This window comes from Felis catus, chromosome A3 (assembly GCF_018350175.1).
Source record: "Felis catus isolate Fca126 chromosome A3, F.catus_Fca126_mat1.0, whole genome shotgun sequence".
NCBI classification, from domain to species: Eukaryota; Metazoa; Chordata; class Mammalia; order Carnivora; family Felidae; genus Felis; species Felis catus.
In genome coordinates, this window is record NC_058370.1 from 100074534 (window position 1) to 100088105 (window position 13572).

Here is a 13572-nt window from a genome sequence, read left to right on the forward strand (position 1 = left end):
CGCGGCTGGCCGCAAAGCGCCGGGACTGTCGTGGAGGGCTTTGGCCAGCTGCGCCGGCTCCCTGCTTGGCGGCAAAGGGAGGAGCGAAGAGCCTCAGTGCAAGCGAGCCAGCGCCTCAGCGGGCGTCGCCTTGCTTTGTGACAGAGGAGGGGTGAGGATGCCCTAGACCCGCCTCGTTTCAGCCGCCAGACCTGTCTCTCCCCCGAAGCGTTCCGAAACCCCTCTATGCCTTCAGCCTTAAGATATCTCGGAATTCTGGCAACTTCCCTGGGCTCCTCCCGCCCCCATTAGGCGTCTCCAGGTGATGGTGTCCCTGCGGTGCTCCCAGACATGAGGGATGCGGGCGCAAATGTCAGACTGTTCCCCAGAAAGGTTGACCTCTGAGTTGAGGACACACCTCGAAGGGCTATCCCGGCATAGGGAGAGGGTGCAAGTTACTTTATTCTCTCTTCCGGTACCTGCCAGGGACCAGAGGTTTGAAATCAGCTGGGGAAGCGCACAACTGCAGAGGGGATGTACAATATGGGCAGTGTGTAGATAAAGTGTGGTCGATCAGGGAGGATTCCTAGAGAGGTGAGGCTTGACCATCACTGTAATATCTATTTACTGCGCTGGGATTGGCCAACTGCATCACTGGACGGCATCCTAGAACAGCGGTTCTCACATTGTTTTGGTCTCAGGACACTTTGACTCAGCTGCACATTATTGAGAACCCTAAAGAGCTTTTATTTACGTGGGTTTTCTTTTTCCACGTTTACCATATTAGAAATGTACACTGAGAAATGTTTAAAATATGTATTGATTCGCTTAAAAAGACAGAAATAAACCCATTATACGTTTACATAAATAACATTTTAAAAAATGTTTATGTTTGAAAGAGACAGCTGGGAAGGGGCGGGTAGAGAAGATCTAAAGCAGGCTCCCCGCTGACAGCAGAGAGCCCCATGTGGGCGCTGGAATTCATGAACTGTGAGATCATGACCTGAGCCGAAGTCAGATGCTGAGCAGACTGAGCCACCAAGGTGCCCCTACAGAAATAACGTTTTTATGCAAAAAGTATATTTCCCACAAAAAGTTACACAAGTAACACTACTACTACAGTAGTACTGTATTGTTTTACATGCAAATCTCTTTAATGTGTGCCTTAATTGGAAACAGCTAGATTCTCCTATCTGCTTCTGGATTTGATCTGGTGTTGAATGAAGTATATGAAGGAATTCTGGCCTCATAGATACTCAGTTGTAAAAGGAAAAAAAAAACATTTTAATAACTTTTTTAGATAATTGTGGGTCTCCATCTTTGATACCTCACCTAAACTTAAAACTGGTAGTTTTTTAAAGGTTAGTTTGATGTGGGCTCTGAAACCAGATCAATGAACTTTTATGCTTTGTTACATTAAATCACGGTATATCTTATACTTTGAATGGACCTTTTACAAAATCATGCATTTAGTCATTTGGAAAACATTGTTTCACTGAGTTATGCTGCTCTTCCAAATTCAGAGTCTTTTAAATGTTGGGAAGCTGCCAAGCTCACAGTGGCAGATACAAGTTTTCCAAAACTTTAATTTTCACTTGAAAGCTCAAATTTTATCATTGGCAACAAATGCTATCTATTGTTTTCCTTTAAGGAACAGTCACACTCCTTTCTTTTTTCAAAAACTATCTGCCAAATGTGCCAGTTGGAATAACCGTAGTCTGTCCAATATCCTCAAGTAAAATGATGTTTCATTTTTTTAAAAAGAAAGAAAAGGGGTGCCTGGGTGACTCAGTTAAGCGTCCCACTCTAGATCTCAACTCAGGTCATGATCTCCTGATTCGTGAGATTGAGTCCCACATTGGGCTCTGTGCTGACAGTGTGGAGCCTGCTTGAGATTCTCTCCCTCCCTCTCTGCCCCTCCCCCGTACATGCTTCCTCTCTGTCTCTCTGAAAATAAATAAAAAAGACTTTTTTTTCTCATGAAAAAAAAGTCTTAAAGAAAAAAACAAAGATACCCAACATCTTATTTTATTAGGGAATTGCAAATTAAAACAACGAGAGAATTATCAGAATGGTTGAAATCCAAAGCACCACCACCAACTAATGCTGGCGAAGACGTGGAACAACAGGAAGTCTACTTCATTGCTGATAGGAATGCAAAAAGGTATATAGCCCCTTTGGAAAAACAGTTTAGAAGTTTCTTAACAAAACTAAACATGGTTTTCCCATGTGATCCAGCAGTTGTGCTCCTTGGCATTTACCCAAATGAAAAGTTATGCCCACACAAAAGCTGTGCCCAAATGTAAAGCAGCATTATTCATAACTGCCCAAACTTGGAAGCAACCGAGATGTCCTTCAATAGGTGAGTGGATAAACAAACTGACACATCCATACAATGGAATATTCAGTGATACAATGAAATGAGCTACCAAGCCACAAAAGGACCTGGGGAACCTTAAATGCCTATCCCTAGGTGAAAGAAACCAATCTGAAAAGGCTATATATGGTATGACCCAAACTGATAACCCTGGAAAAGACAAAACTGGTTTTAAGGCAAAAGATATGTCGTTGCCAGGAACTGGGGGAAGGGAGGGAGAGATGACTAGGTGGAGCACATGGGGTTTCTAGAGAAGTGAAACTATTCTGTATGATACTTTAATGGTATCATGGTACATACATGTCATTATACATTTGGCAAAACCCATAGAATGTGAACCCTAGTTAAACTGTGGGCTTTGTTAATAATAGTGTATTGATATTAGCTCATCAATTGTAACAAATATACCACACTAATGCAAGATGTTAATAATGGGAGAAAAATGGGAGAGGGCTAAGAGGTGTATGGGAGTTGTCACATTTTAACTACACAAGTGGTTTTTCTTAGAACAACTGTGAGACGGCCGTCATCCTTGGGTATGCAAGGCGCTGTGTGCATATTTCCCATTTCTTCACCCAAAATAGTAAAGGATGTGTACCCCAGTGTCAAGCATTAATAAAATTAATAATTTATACTGCTTCAGGGTGCCTGGGTGACTTAGTTGGTTAAGCATCCAACTCTTGATTTAGGCTCAGGTCATGATCTCATGGTTCATGGGTTCAACCCCACCACGTCAGGCTCTGCGCTGACAGTGTGAAGCCTGCTTGGGATTATCTTCTCTCCCTCTCTCTCTGCCCTTCCCCTGCTTGTGTGTGCATTCTCTCTCAAAATAAATTAAAAAAAAAAATGTGTACTGCTTCACTAGGGATGTCCTTAATTGAAAATGGCATTATTTGAAAATGCAAGTGCACAGCAGGGAGGAATACAATGACTACTACAATTTGGTGTCTCATTCCTGCTAAGTTGCCAACAATTTTATTACCCATGGTTGCTTTTGTATCATCAGTGCAAATTGCTTTTGTATCAGTGCAAATGGCAACATAATTAAAAGGACAAATAATGGATCCATATTATTACAAAGGTAGTTTTGTTCTTGAAGACCCCAGAGTTTTGTGGACCATGTGTTGAGAACAATTATCCTAAAGGGAAGGAATGTCAGAAATAGATGTAAAAGTAGGGATTACTAGGGACAGATGTGTTTGGCAGGTAGAATCACTGGGCTAACTGTTCCTGCGGCTGACGGTCTGGCCCACTTCTAGGTTATCCTAACAGACAGCGTAGGCCAAGTCACTTTGGAAGCCATTGATCTATTTATAGGGGGGAATCACTTAATCTGCTGTCAGCCCCAGTCCAAGTGAATTTGGTGTGGGTTGGAAAGTTTGGGGTAGCTCTTTTTTTTTTTTTTTTTCAACGTTTATTTTTTTTTGGGACAGAGAGAGAGACAGAGCATGAACGGGGGAGGGGCAGAGAGAGAGGGAGACACAGAATCGGAAACAGGCTCCAGGCTCTGAGCCATCAGCCCAGAGCCTGACGCGGGGCTCGAACTCACGGACCGCGAGATCGTGACCTGGCTGAAGTCGGACGCTTAACCGACTGCGCCACCCAGGTGCCCCTGGGCTAGCTCTTCTAAGACCACTCAAATTAGATGGTTCCATTAAATTCAGCAATTATGATCTGTTATGTGACAAGAACTGTACAGGTTACAGAGAAAGAAACAAATTAGTAAGCTGTGGCCTCTGTCCTCTTCCTTGAAGGACAAGGAAACATAATAATAAAAGAATATAGAAATAATAGGATAATAACAGAATATATAAAATTCTGTGTGTTTTTTAAAGTTTATTTATTTTGAGAGAGAGAGTACGTGCACATGTGGGGGGGAGGGGGCAGAGAGAGGGAGGGAGAATACCAAGCAGACTCCATGCTGTCAGCACAGAGCCTAATGCGGGCTTGATCCCACAAACTGTGAGATCATGACATGAGCCAAAATCATAAGTCAGATGCGTAACATACTGAGCCACCCAGGCACCCCTATAAAGTCCTAAGTATTAAGTGGGGTTTAAAGTACTGTGGGAGCATTGAGGAGGAAATGAATTATGACTGGAGAACTCAGGAAAGTTTTCTGAAAACGTGAGCTGGACTTTGAAGGATGAGTATAATTTTGAGAGAAAAGAGGGAAATCAAAAGTTCTTAGTAGTCTTGGGTGAACGAAGAGCATTCTGGGTAAGAGAAGTACAGCTAATAAATGAGCTGTGGTAACTCAGTACCTCTCCACCCCATGATTTTAACTTGTTTTTGTTGAAGGGGTTGATTTCCAGTTTATCCTTTCAGGACCAGTATACAAAGACCCATGCCAGTTAGCATTCGTTTATCCATAAAATGGCCCAAAATCCAGGAAAGAGATTTCTTCATGGATCTTTTCTAATAAAAATTATCTTTTATATGCACTGGAGACAAAGAAGCCCTCTTTCAGATCTCTTGATTCAGTACCCCAAACATTAAATGAGTGCCTACTATGGTTATGGCATATATTATTTTCTACAAGGGTACCAAAGTGAAGACATAGCCCCTATCTTCATAGAAGTTAGAGTCTTGGAGGAGTCAAATGTGTATGCAGCTAATGGCAAAGCGTATTATAGATTCTATAAAAGATAAAATAATGGAGATCAGAAGAGGAAGAAGTTAACTTCAACGGGGAAATCTTGAAGGCTTCACGCAAGCAATGTCTTAAATATGAATAGACTTAGTGATGAGTGAAGCAGGATATTTGCTCATCATAAGAAAAGTCTGCTTGAACAAAGATATAAAAGGGGATGGTGTGGGGGCTCCTGGGTGGCTCAGTCAGTTGGGCGTCCGACTTTCTGCTTAGATCATGATCGCACAGTTTGTGGGTTTGAGCCCCATGTCGGGCTCTGTGCTGACAGCTGAGAGACTAGAGCCTGCTTCAGATTCTGTGTCTCCCTCTCTCTCTGCCCCTTCCCCACTCGCACTCTGTCTCTGTCTCTCTCAAAAATAAATAAACAAAAAAAAGTTTCAAAAAGGGGGGATGGTGTGTTTGAGGAAGCACATATAATTTGGTATGATTGAGGGGAGTGGGAGGTGAGTCTCATGGGAGATAAGTTTTGAAAACCAGGTTAAAAAGAATCTTGGGATGCCAAACCGGGAACTTGGGGCTTTACTCTGGGGACCAGGTGGAGCATACTCAGATCTGTGTTTGGGAAGATAACAAGCAGCCCTATGAGGAATGGATGGGAAAAGAAGGGTCAGTTTGGAGGTGGATGGAATTGTCCAGAGAGGAGATAATACTGGTGTTACCTAGGAAGCAGGAGCTGGTGTGGAAAGGAGAGAGTGGATAGAGAGATGTGACCAAGATACAATCAAGACTTAGTGATGTCCCATTGTGGATGTAGGATGGTTTAGGGATCCCTAGCTTGGGAAACTGGGGGTTTCCCAAGAATGGGAGTACTACTACCCAGCAGGAGGAATACGGGGAAAAGATAAAGGGCTTGCTTTGACTGTCAGAGGTGTCTGTGGAGAGGGCATTGGAGACGCGGTAGTAGCAATCGAAAGCAAGGTCAGGGCTGGAGATACAGATTTGGGGATCATCCAGAAATGGCTGCTACAACCATAAAGCGTTGCACTTCCCTAGAGAGACCAGGGTTTCAGCCTTAGAACTATTGACATTTTGGTCCATGTAATTCTTTGTTGTGAGAGAGTTGTAGGAAATTTGGCACCCTTGGCCTCTACCCGCTGGATGCCAGTAGACATCCCCTCAGTTGCAACAACCCAAAATGTCTCCAGATGTTGTCAAATGTCCCTTGGAGGGCAAAATCAACCTCATAGAGGACTATTACTCCAGGAGAGTGCAGAGTCGAAAGTGAAGATGGCCAAGGGCAGAACCTTCTGCTTCTAAGGTCACAGTCAGAAAGGAAGAAGGCACATTAGAAGCAATGGGGGGGAGGTGACTGTGTCACAGATGGGGTGGCCAGCAGTGTAACAGTCGACAAAAGGATTTGGAGACAAAAGAGGCCTTGGCAGTCGTGAGAGCTTTATGATCCCTCAGGAAGCAATTCCAGTTGTGCCTCCTGAATGTGTCTTTCCTTACTTTCTAGCCTTTCCCCAGAGAGGGAGTAAACTGCCCACTTGGGCCATAAGTAAGAAGACTGGGACAGATGTCAGTGTACCCCCAAAGTTTGCCTGGTTGCTTTGCAGACTGTTAACTATTCCTCTTCCACTATTTTCTCATTCTACTTTCTCCATTAGTTTCTTTTTTCATTCATAAAGTGGTCTAGTAGAAATATAGAAATATATATCCATACCATTTAATCCAAATAATAACCCTGCAAAGCACCTTCATTCTTCTTCCCATTTTGCAGATGAAGAAACTGAAGCTCCCAGAGGGAAGTGGCTTGCCCAAGACTCTACAGCCAAGGAGTAGGAGAGCTGATCCCCAAATCTTCTGATCACATAGGGACTGAGAATATTCTTCATCACACCGTGATTGCTTCTTTGACTGCCACTCCTACCACCTAGCATTTTTCTTTTCAGAGTGACTGATATTCCATCTCTCCTGGGATAGAGCCTTCCTTAACTGTAAGGGAATCAATGACTTGTTTCTCTTCTTGCACCCTGCCCATATTATCATTTCTTTTTCCTTTCTTTTTCTTTTCTTTTCTTCTCAAGTAAGCTCTAGGCCCAATGTGGGGCTTTAACTCATGACCTCAAGATCAAGAGGCACATGCTCTTCTGACTGAGCCAGCCAGGCACCCCCATCCGCATAGTACCATTTCTGCTCATTGTGCATTGTTTGGTGCCTTACTGAGTTCTCATCTTGTGAGGGCATTAGCAAGTGGTCTTCTGCCCAAGGGTAGCATTGTGATGTTTGCACAGTGAGGTGAGGCCAAGCCTGCAGGGATTCTGCATGGTGAAGACAAGGTGGAACAGGTTGCAGTCCCAACTCTGGGCCCTAGAGAATCTCCCTAATGGCTGCTGGATCTAGGCCAAGGGTCAGCTCCCTCGGGGACATCGATGTATATCCAAGGCTGGCAGTGGCATGCTAGACCCCAGTAACTCCTCAACTACTGTCACCTTGATTTCCACCCTGGAAATCCTCCTTCATTTCTTTCTGCTCTTCTCAGACATTCTACTCTGGCCCTTTGTTTCTTGGCACCTTTCATGTTCCCCTATCCACCATTGCCTTAGCATTTGGACTTTTTTTTTTTTTTTTTGAGAGAGAGAGGGCGCCAGTGAGCTAGGGACACACAGAGAGAATCCTGTGAGGGGCAAAGAGAGAGGAAGAGAGACACAGAGAAGGGGGACTGACCCAAAGCAGGGCTCCAGCTCACCCGAAGTGAAGCTCGTGCTCATCTGAGGTGGGACTAGAACTGATGAACCATGAGATCCTGACCTGAGCCTAAGTCAGATGCTTAAGCGACTGAGCCATCCAGGCTCCCTGGCATTCTTAATAATAGTAATCACAATAGCCACCATTTACTGAGGGTTTTTTCAGTGCCAGGCACAGACAGTGAGGTAACTGAGGCTTAGAGATGTCACATAAGTCTATCTAAGGTCACACAAATATTAAGGTATGGATCAGCATGTCTAATAGTAAAAGAAAAGAAACAGGTGAAATTAATTTTATCAATTTTTAAAATTTAATTCAATATACTACAACATTATTTCAACATGTCATCAGTATGTAAAATGACTAGTGAGATATTTACATTCTTTTTTGCATAACAACTCTTTGAAATACAGAGTGTACTTTATTTACTCTTACATCACTTCTCAGTTCATTCTAATTTGTTTAAAAAAAAATTTTTTTTTGAGAGAGAGAGTAGGGGAGGGGCAGAGAGAGAGAGACAGAGAGAGAGAATCTGAAATAGACTCCGCACTATCAGGGCTTTGCCTGAGGATGTGGGGCTTGAATACAAGAGCCATGAGATCATGATCTGAGCCAAAGTCAACCACTGAGCCTCCCAGGGGCCCCTCACTTCTCAGTTCAGATTAGCCATAGTTCAAGTACTATGTTCACAGTATACAGTACATAGTACTATGTGCACATGAGGTCAGTGGCTACTGTACTGGACAGCACAAGTACAGATCAAGGATTCTGACCCACCTCCACTTGATCACTTTATAGCTTTTTTTTTTTTAATGTTATTTATTTTTGAGACAGAGAGAGATGGAGCATGAACAGGGGAGGGGCAGAGAGAGAGGGAGACACAGGATCTGAAGCAGGCTCCAGGCTCCGAGCTGTCAGCACAGAGCCCCACGCGGGGCTTGAACCCACTAATGGTCAGATCATGACCTGAGCCGAAGTCGGATGCTGAACCTACTGAGCCACCCAGGCGCCTCTACTTTATAGCTTTTCTAAGGATGGTGAAAGCAGGCTGGTACTGTCCATCAAAATTCAGGTTTGCAAAATATAATAATATCTAAATTGGGATAAGATTTCATTATAAAGTAGAATAAAGTGTCTCAAAACTGAGGTCCAAAATTTGTTAAATCCTTTGAAAAAGCATGTGTTAGAGAAGCTGACATTTCCCTCTTAGAACTGATACTTCTGGGATGGGACAGGAATGTTTGTTCCCTTTTGCGTGACCCTGTTATTGTTCTGTCTTCATAAATACCATCCAGGAAGACTGGATTTTCTCTGGCCTGGAGCCAGGTGGTGGAAAAATCCTTTGCCCTGGGGCCCTTCTCTGGTCCATAAGGCAGGCATCTGACCATTTCTGACTCGGCTCACCAACCCCTCATGGTGGCTCCTGAAGGGATTGTTGAACTCTGGGAGGAAAGAAGGGGTTGGTTAGCCGTCATTTCCTGGTTATAACAGTGGATAGGTCTTTGTTCTGGACACTTTGCCAGGCACACTGCATGTGCTATCCTTTTATACCTCCCCACCATCCTCTGACATCATCATTAGCACCTGCAAAACCCAGAGAGGTGAAGAGGTTCATTCAGGGTCACACAGCTAATAACCCAGAGCTTTCTGACACCACAGCCAAAGATCACAGCATTCCAGACTTTGGAGGTTTTAATACTTTCTGACCACCCATAAACATGGGAACGAGGGTTGCCGGCAAGAAATTTTCATATCTGTGTTCTGTTTCTATGTTAATTAGCCCTGGCAGGGTGCTTAGGGTTGATTTCAGTCTGTAAGTTTTGGGGTCAGATATTCAGGACATTAAAAAAAAAAGAGAGAGAGAGAGAGAGAGACAGCTTCCCTTTCTATATCGGGAGGTCAGCGTCAGGAAACCTAGGAGGGCTGCTTGATCTTTCTTTTCTTGTTCCTGATGAGTTAGAAGACCTTTGGTGCCCGGGAGCCCTGTTGCTTTAAGCCTAAGCCCTGGTTTGGGAGGAGACTGGGAGGGCAATGGAGGGTGCCCGCCTACCTGGGGGAACCTGCCGGAGGTGAGGCTGGAACCGCTCGGGATGCGAGGTGGGCGGGGGCAGGCTGAAAGTTGGAGCAAGCAGGAAGTGAGCCGAGGGCCGCCCGGGAGGAAACAGACTAGGCGAGTTTGCCGCTGACAGGCCTGAGCCGCTTGGAGACATGGTGAGCGAGCTGGAAACCAGGAAGGGGCTGATTCAAAGACGGGCCAGAGTGGGCCGGGGGCTGGGGATCAGGCGAGCGCGGCGGCAAAGTCGGAGGGCTGGGCCAGGGCTGACTGGCCTTTCTCCTTTGACAACTTGACTGCAAAAAGTTCGGAGCTGCCTGGGCGGGTGTTCCTGCTTCTTCTCTACTCCCTCCCCTGACCTCTGTGCCGGCCTGGAGCAGGGTTTCGGTGGGGGTGGGGGATCCGAATTCCAGGCGAGGAGCTGCTGAGAGGCCTTTCATCTCCTCCTCCAGCCCTCCAGCCGCCGGGTGTTGTGACACCCCTGGGCAGCACCTCTGAAGTTCTCAGGGCGGATTCCAGCCCAGCGGCAGACAGCCCCCCCCCCCCCCCCCCCCGCGCCTCCCGCCTGCCTTTCACTTTAGCCCTAACCCCAGGAATCTGTCTCTCTGCCGGGTCTGAGGAATCAGCCCCCCTCCATAAACGTGAGGAAGAGAACTAAGGGTTTGTAAAAGAACCAGAAGTTGGATTTCTGTGATAACCCATTTAGTTTGGACCCACGGCTCCTGGCCTGTTTCAAGAGGTCTAGTGGGTCAGGGTGGGAGGAGCTTAATAATGGTTTTCCCTCCTTGTTCAAAAACCTTATCATCAGCCAGGGCAGACTGGCCCTCCATTTCCCCCAACACCCAGGCTGCTGTTTTTATTTAATATCTGCTTAAGCAGGCAGTCGTGGCTTGGTGCCTGCGCATGGTGCTGTGTGGTGGGGAAAGCAGAAGTTTGTGGCGCAATGACTGTCCCTCATGGGGCCTGGTGAGGGACTTAGAGCCTGGTTGCTGTTGCTCTGGGTCACAGCAGTTAGGCTGGAGGCCTGGGACCCGAACTGCTCTCCAGCTACTCTCTTGCAGGGAAGGGGGGGGGTGTGCTAGTTGAGGGTGTTCTGCTGCCCAGCACACATATTTGTAACAAGGACCCTTTGGTAAGTAATGGTTTAGGGTTTCTACTTTGTAAGATGCCTGCTCAGCAGTTCCCTCTAACCCAATCAGAGGAGCAAGGAAACAGTGGAGAGGGATTTAGTTCTGTGTTTCTTTTCCTCATCAGGGGCCCTGAGAACCTGAAAAGAAATTTGATCCAGTCTGTCTAGCATCAGCACTCAACTTCTGAGACTTAAAAATGCATTTATTTTTTGATTACATGAGTAATACATGAAAACATTCTTTTTGTAAACAGTTCAAACATTAAAAAAAAAAAAAAAAGCTAAAGTCCATCTTAGGCCTTCTCCTCCTCCAGCCTCTGAGGCTGAGTCTCAGTTCCTCCACTGCTTGACCTAATTAACCCCTGTGTTGCTGCCCAGGAGGAGGCCAGTGGAGGTGGAGGAAATGATCGTGTACGGAACCTGCAGAGTGAGGTGGAAGGAGTCAAGAATATCATGACCCAGAATGTGGAGCGGATCCTGGCCCGAGGAGAAAACCTGGACCATCTCCGCAACAAGACAGAGGATCTGGAAGCCACAGTGAGATGGGGAGCCCACTGGGGGTAGAGGAAGAGAGGGGAGGGTAGGATTGTTGAGGTTTGGGGGTTGGTGGTGTTGGGGGCAAAATGAATAGGAGGAAAGTCTGCCTTTTCACTTGTTTTGGCAATTGATGAGCGAGTCCCCAGTTCTGATTCTGCTCTATTCCACTGATTGGGACTGGGATCCAGGGAAGGGGTCCAACCACTGGGGAGGGTGGATGGGGCTGACTGTTGGAGGTATTTTCTGAGACAGACGACCCCGGTCAGGCCTTGCATTCTTAGGCTTCTCTCCCATGAAACTGATTTTTCTCTTTGAAGGCTTCCCTTGACAATCATTTGGACCTGACCTCCCCAGGGCAAAAATATTGGCTCCGGAAAATCCTCCTAGGGCCTTTGGCCTTCTCTGGGAGTTATTTGGCAGGGGGTAGAAAACTGCTGGAGTTTTGCTGAGTCTGCTTTCAAAAGAAGCTGGGAAGAGCAGTGAAATTCTTTGATCAAAGGGTCCTCTGCTAACTGAAGGCTAGAATAATATCTCCCACACATCTTGCTAGACCTCATTCCTCTCTCTCTCCAGCCAGGGGCTGAAGCCAGCTGCTCAGGGAGGGAGTAACTCTAACAAAGTAACTCCAATAAAGGCTGGAGCCTAAGGTTCCACATCCACAGGGAGAGACTGGCCGTGGCTTTCTGAGTCCTGTGTGTAATCTTGGGAATAGGTCCTTTGTCTCCTGTCTCCCTGGGACTTAGTGTTTCTTTCCATGGCCTAATCAGGGGAGCATGGCCCAGGGAAACTTAATTTCTGCAACTTGAGTTGAGGAGAAAGAGCAGTTTCTGTCACCTCCAACCTCCATGCTGCCCTGGCCCACCCTCCAGCCTCAGTAGTCCCCGTGGGGTGAGGGGTCATGCATCCAGGGAGATGTGACCATCTGGAGCTTGCACCCCTTGGCCCCAGTGTGTGCCCTCCCAAGGTGGATCGTGCAGACAGTATCGCACCCCTGGGTGTGAGCATAGGTGCTTCAAGGTGCATGATGGTGCAGGGTAAGAAGAAGGGGGAAAGCAGGGGGCCAAAGGGAGTCCAAGAACTCTAAATCTGAACGTGGCCCACCAGACTGTCATGAAGGCAGGAGGACAGAACATTTTTTGTCTAACCGTCTGTTATTCCAACTGATCACTTAAGTATTTAGATGTATGGCGTGTGGGCCTCTGTTCCAGTGGGAGGATGCACTGGTTCACTCTGCCTTATCCCCCAACAGTCGGAGCACTTCAAGACCACGTCACAGAAGGTGGCTCGGAAGTTCTGGTGGAAGAACGTGAAGATGATTGTCCTCATCTGTGTGATTGTTTTTATCATCATCCTCCTCATCGTGCTCTTTGCCACCCATGCCATCCCAACTTAGGGAGCCCCTCCCCTGCCCCCCGTCCTCCTCTTCAGGGAAGCCCTCCATAGTGGGTGCCAAGAAGGGCCCTCTCTCCCATCCTCAGCAGGAAATGCTGCTCTGTCCTCCCGCCCCTCATTCTGAGGCCCCGCTGCCATACTGTCTGCCCCAGGGAGCACCTTGGTCCCCTGGAAGGAGAGAGCCGGACCATGGCTGCACTTCATGGGCTCTCAGAGTTGGTTGGAGAGACACCCAGAAGGCCCAGCATGTGGCTGGGAAACTGATGGTGGCCAGTGGGCAATAAAGACCTTTCAGTATCCCTACACATGTGAGGTAATTTCTCCCCTTCCATTTTGCCTTTGGCCCTTCTATTTCTTTTCCCCCTGGGCACGCCTTCTGGCTGAGATTCTCGTATTTGAGGTCCAAGTTGTTGGAGGGGTAGAGAGTGTATATTTGGAGAAGAAAGATGGAGCCTCCTCATTCTTCTCTATTATCCACAGGTCTCAAGAACCAGAATTTTCTGAGGGTCTCAGCAAATGGAAAATTCAAAATCATTTTAGGGTGGTGTGCAAGACTCCTAAGTGTCCATCTTGGGTCTTGCCACGTCCCTTTGTTACTTTTCTGCAGGAAGCGTTAGCCGAGACAGCCTGAGGGCCTCCTGCCTCTCCTGTCATTGCCATCTCTCTTCTGTGGCCCTGTTGCAGTTGAGTGAGGGGTTGGAGGAACCGGGCGCTTTTCCTTCTCTTTGGTTCTTCAAAGGTCTTTTTTTTTTTTTTTTTTTTTT

The 13572-nt window shown here is 46.5% G+C and overlaps 1 protein-coding gene and 2 long non-coding RNA genes across 3 annotated transcripts; 2 read left to right on the top strand and 1 right to left on the bottom strand.

The window, feature by feature from the left end:
• Positions 1-162: 162 nt before the first annotated feature.
• LOC105260448 lies at positions 163-8591 on the top strand. Its single transcript, XR_002741194.2, has 4 exons — positions 163-301; positions 2015-2143; positions 6730-6946; positions 8532-8591. It is a non-coding gene; the product is annotated as an uncharacterized LOC105260448 (long non-coding RNA).
• On the bottom strand, positions 7989-9885 carry LOC123384519. Its single transcript, XR_006595711.1, has 2 exons — positions 9748-9885; positions 7989-9139 (listed from the first exon to the last, which is right to left on the bottom strand). It is a non-coding gene; the product is annotated as an uncharacterized LOC123384519 (long non-coding RNA).
• VAMP8 (vesicle associated membrane protein 8) lies at positions 9761-13111 on the top strand. The gene is made up of 3 exons (XM_006930255.5): positions 9761-9908; positions 11258-11416; positions 12666-13111. The coding sequence occupies exons 1-3, from the start codon at positions 9906-9908 to the stop codon at positions 12807-12809; spliced, it is 306 nt and encodes a 101-aa protein (XP_006930317.1). The 5' UTR covers positions 9761-9905; the 3' UTR covers positions 12810-13111.
• Positions 13112-13572: the final 461 nt, after the last annotated feature.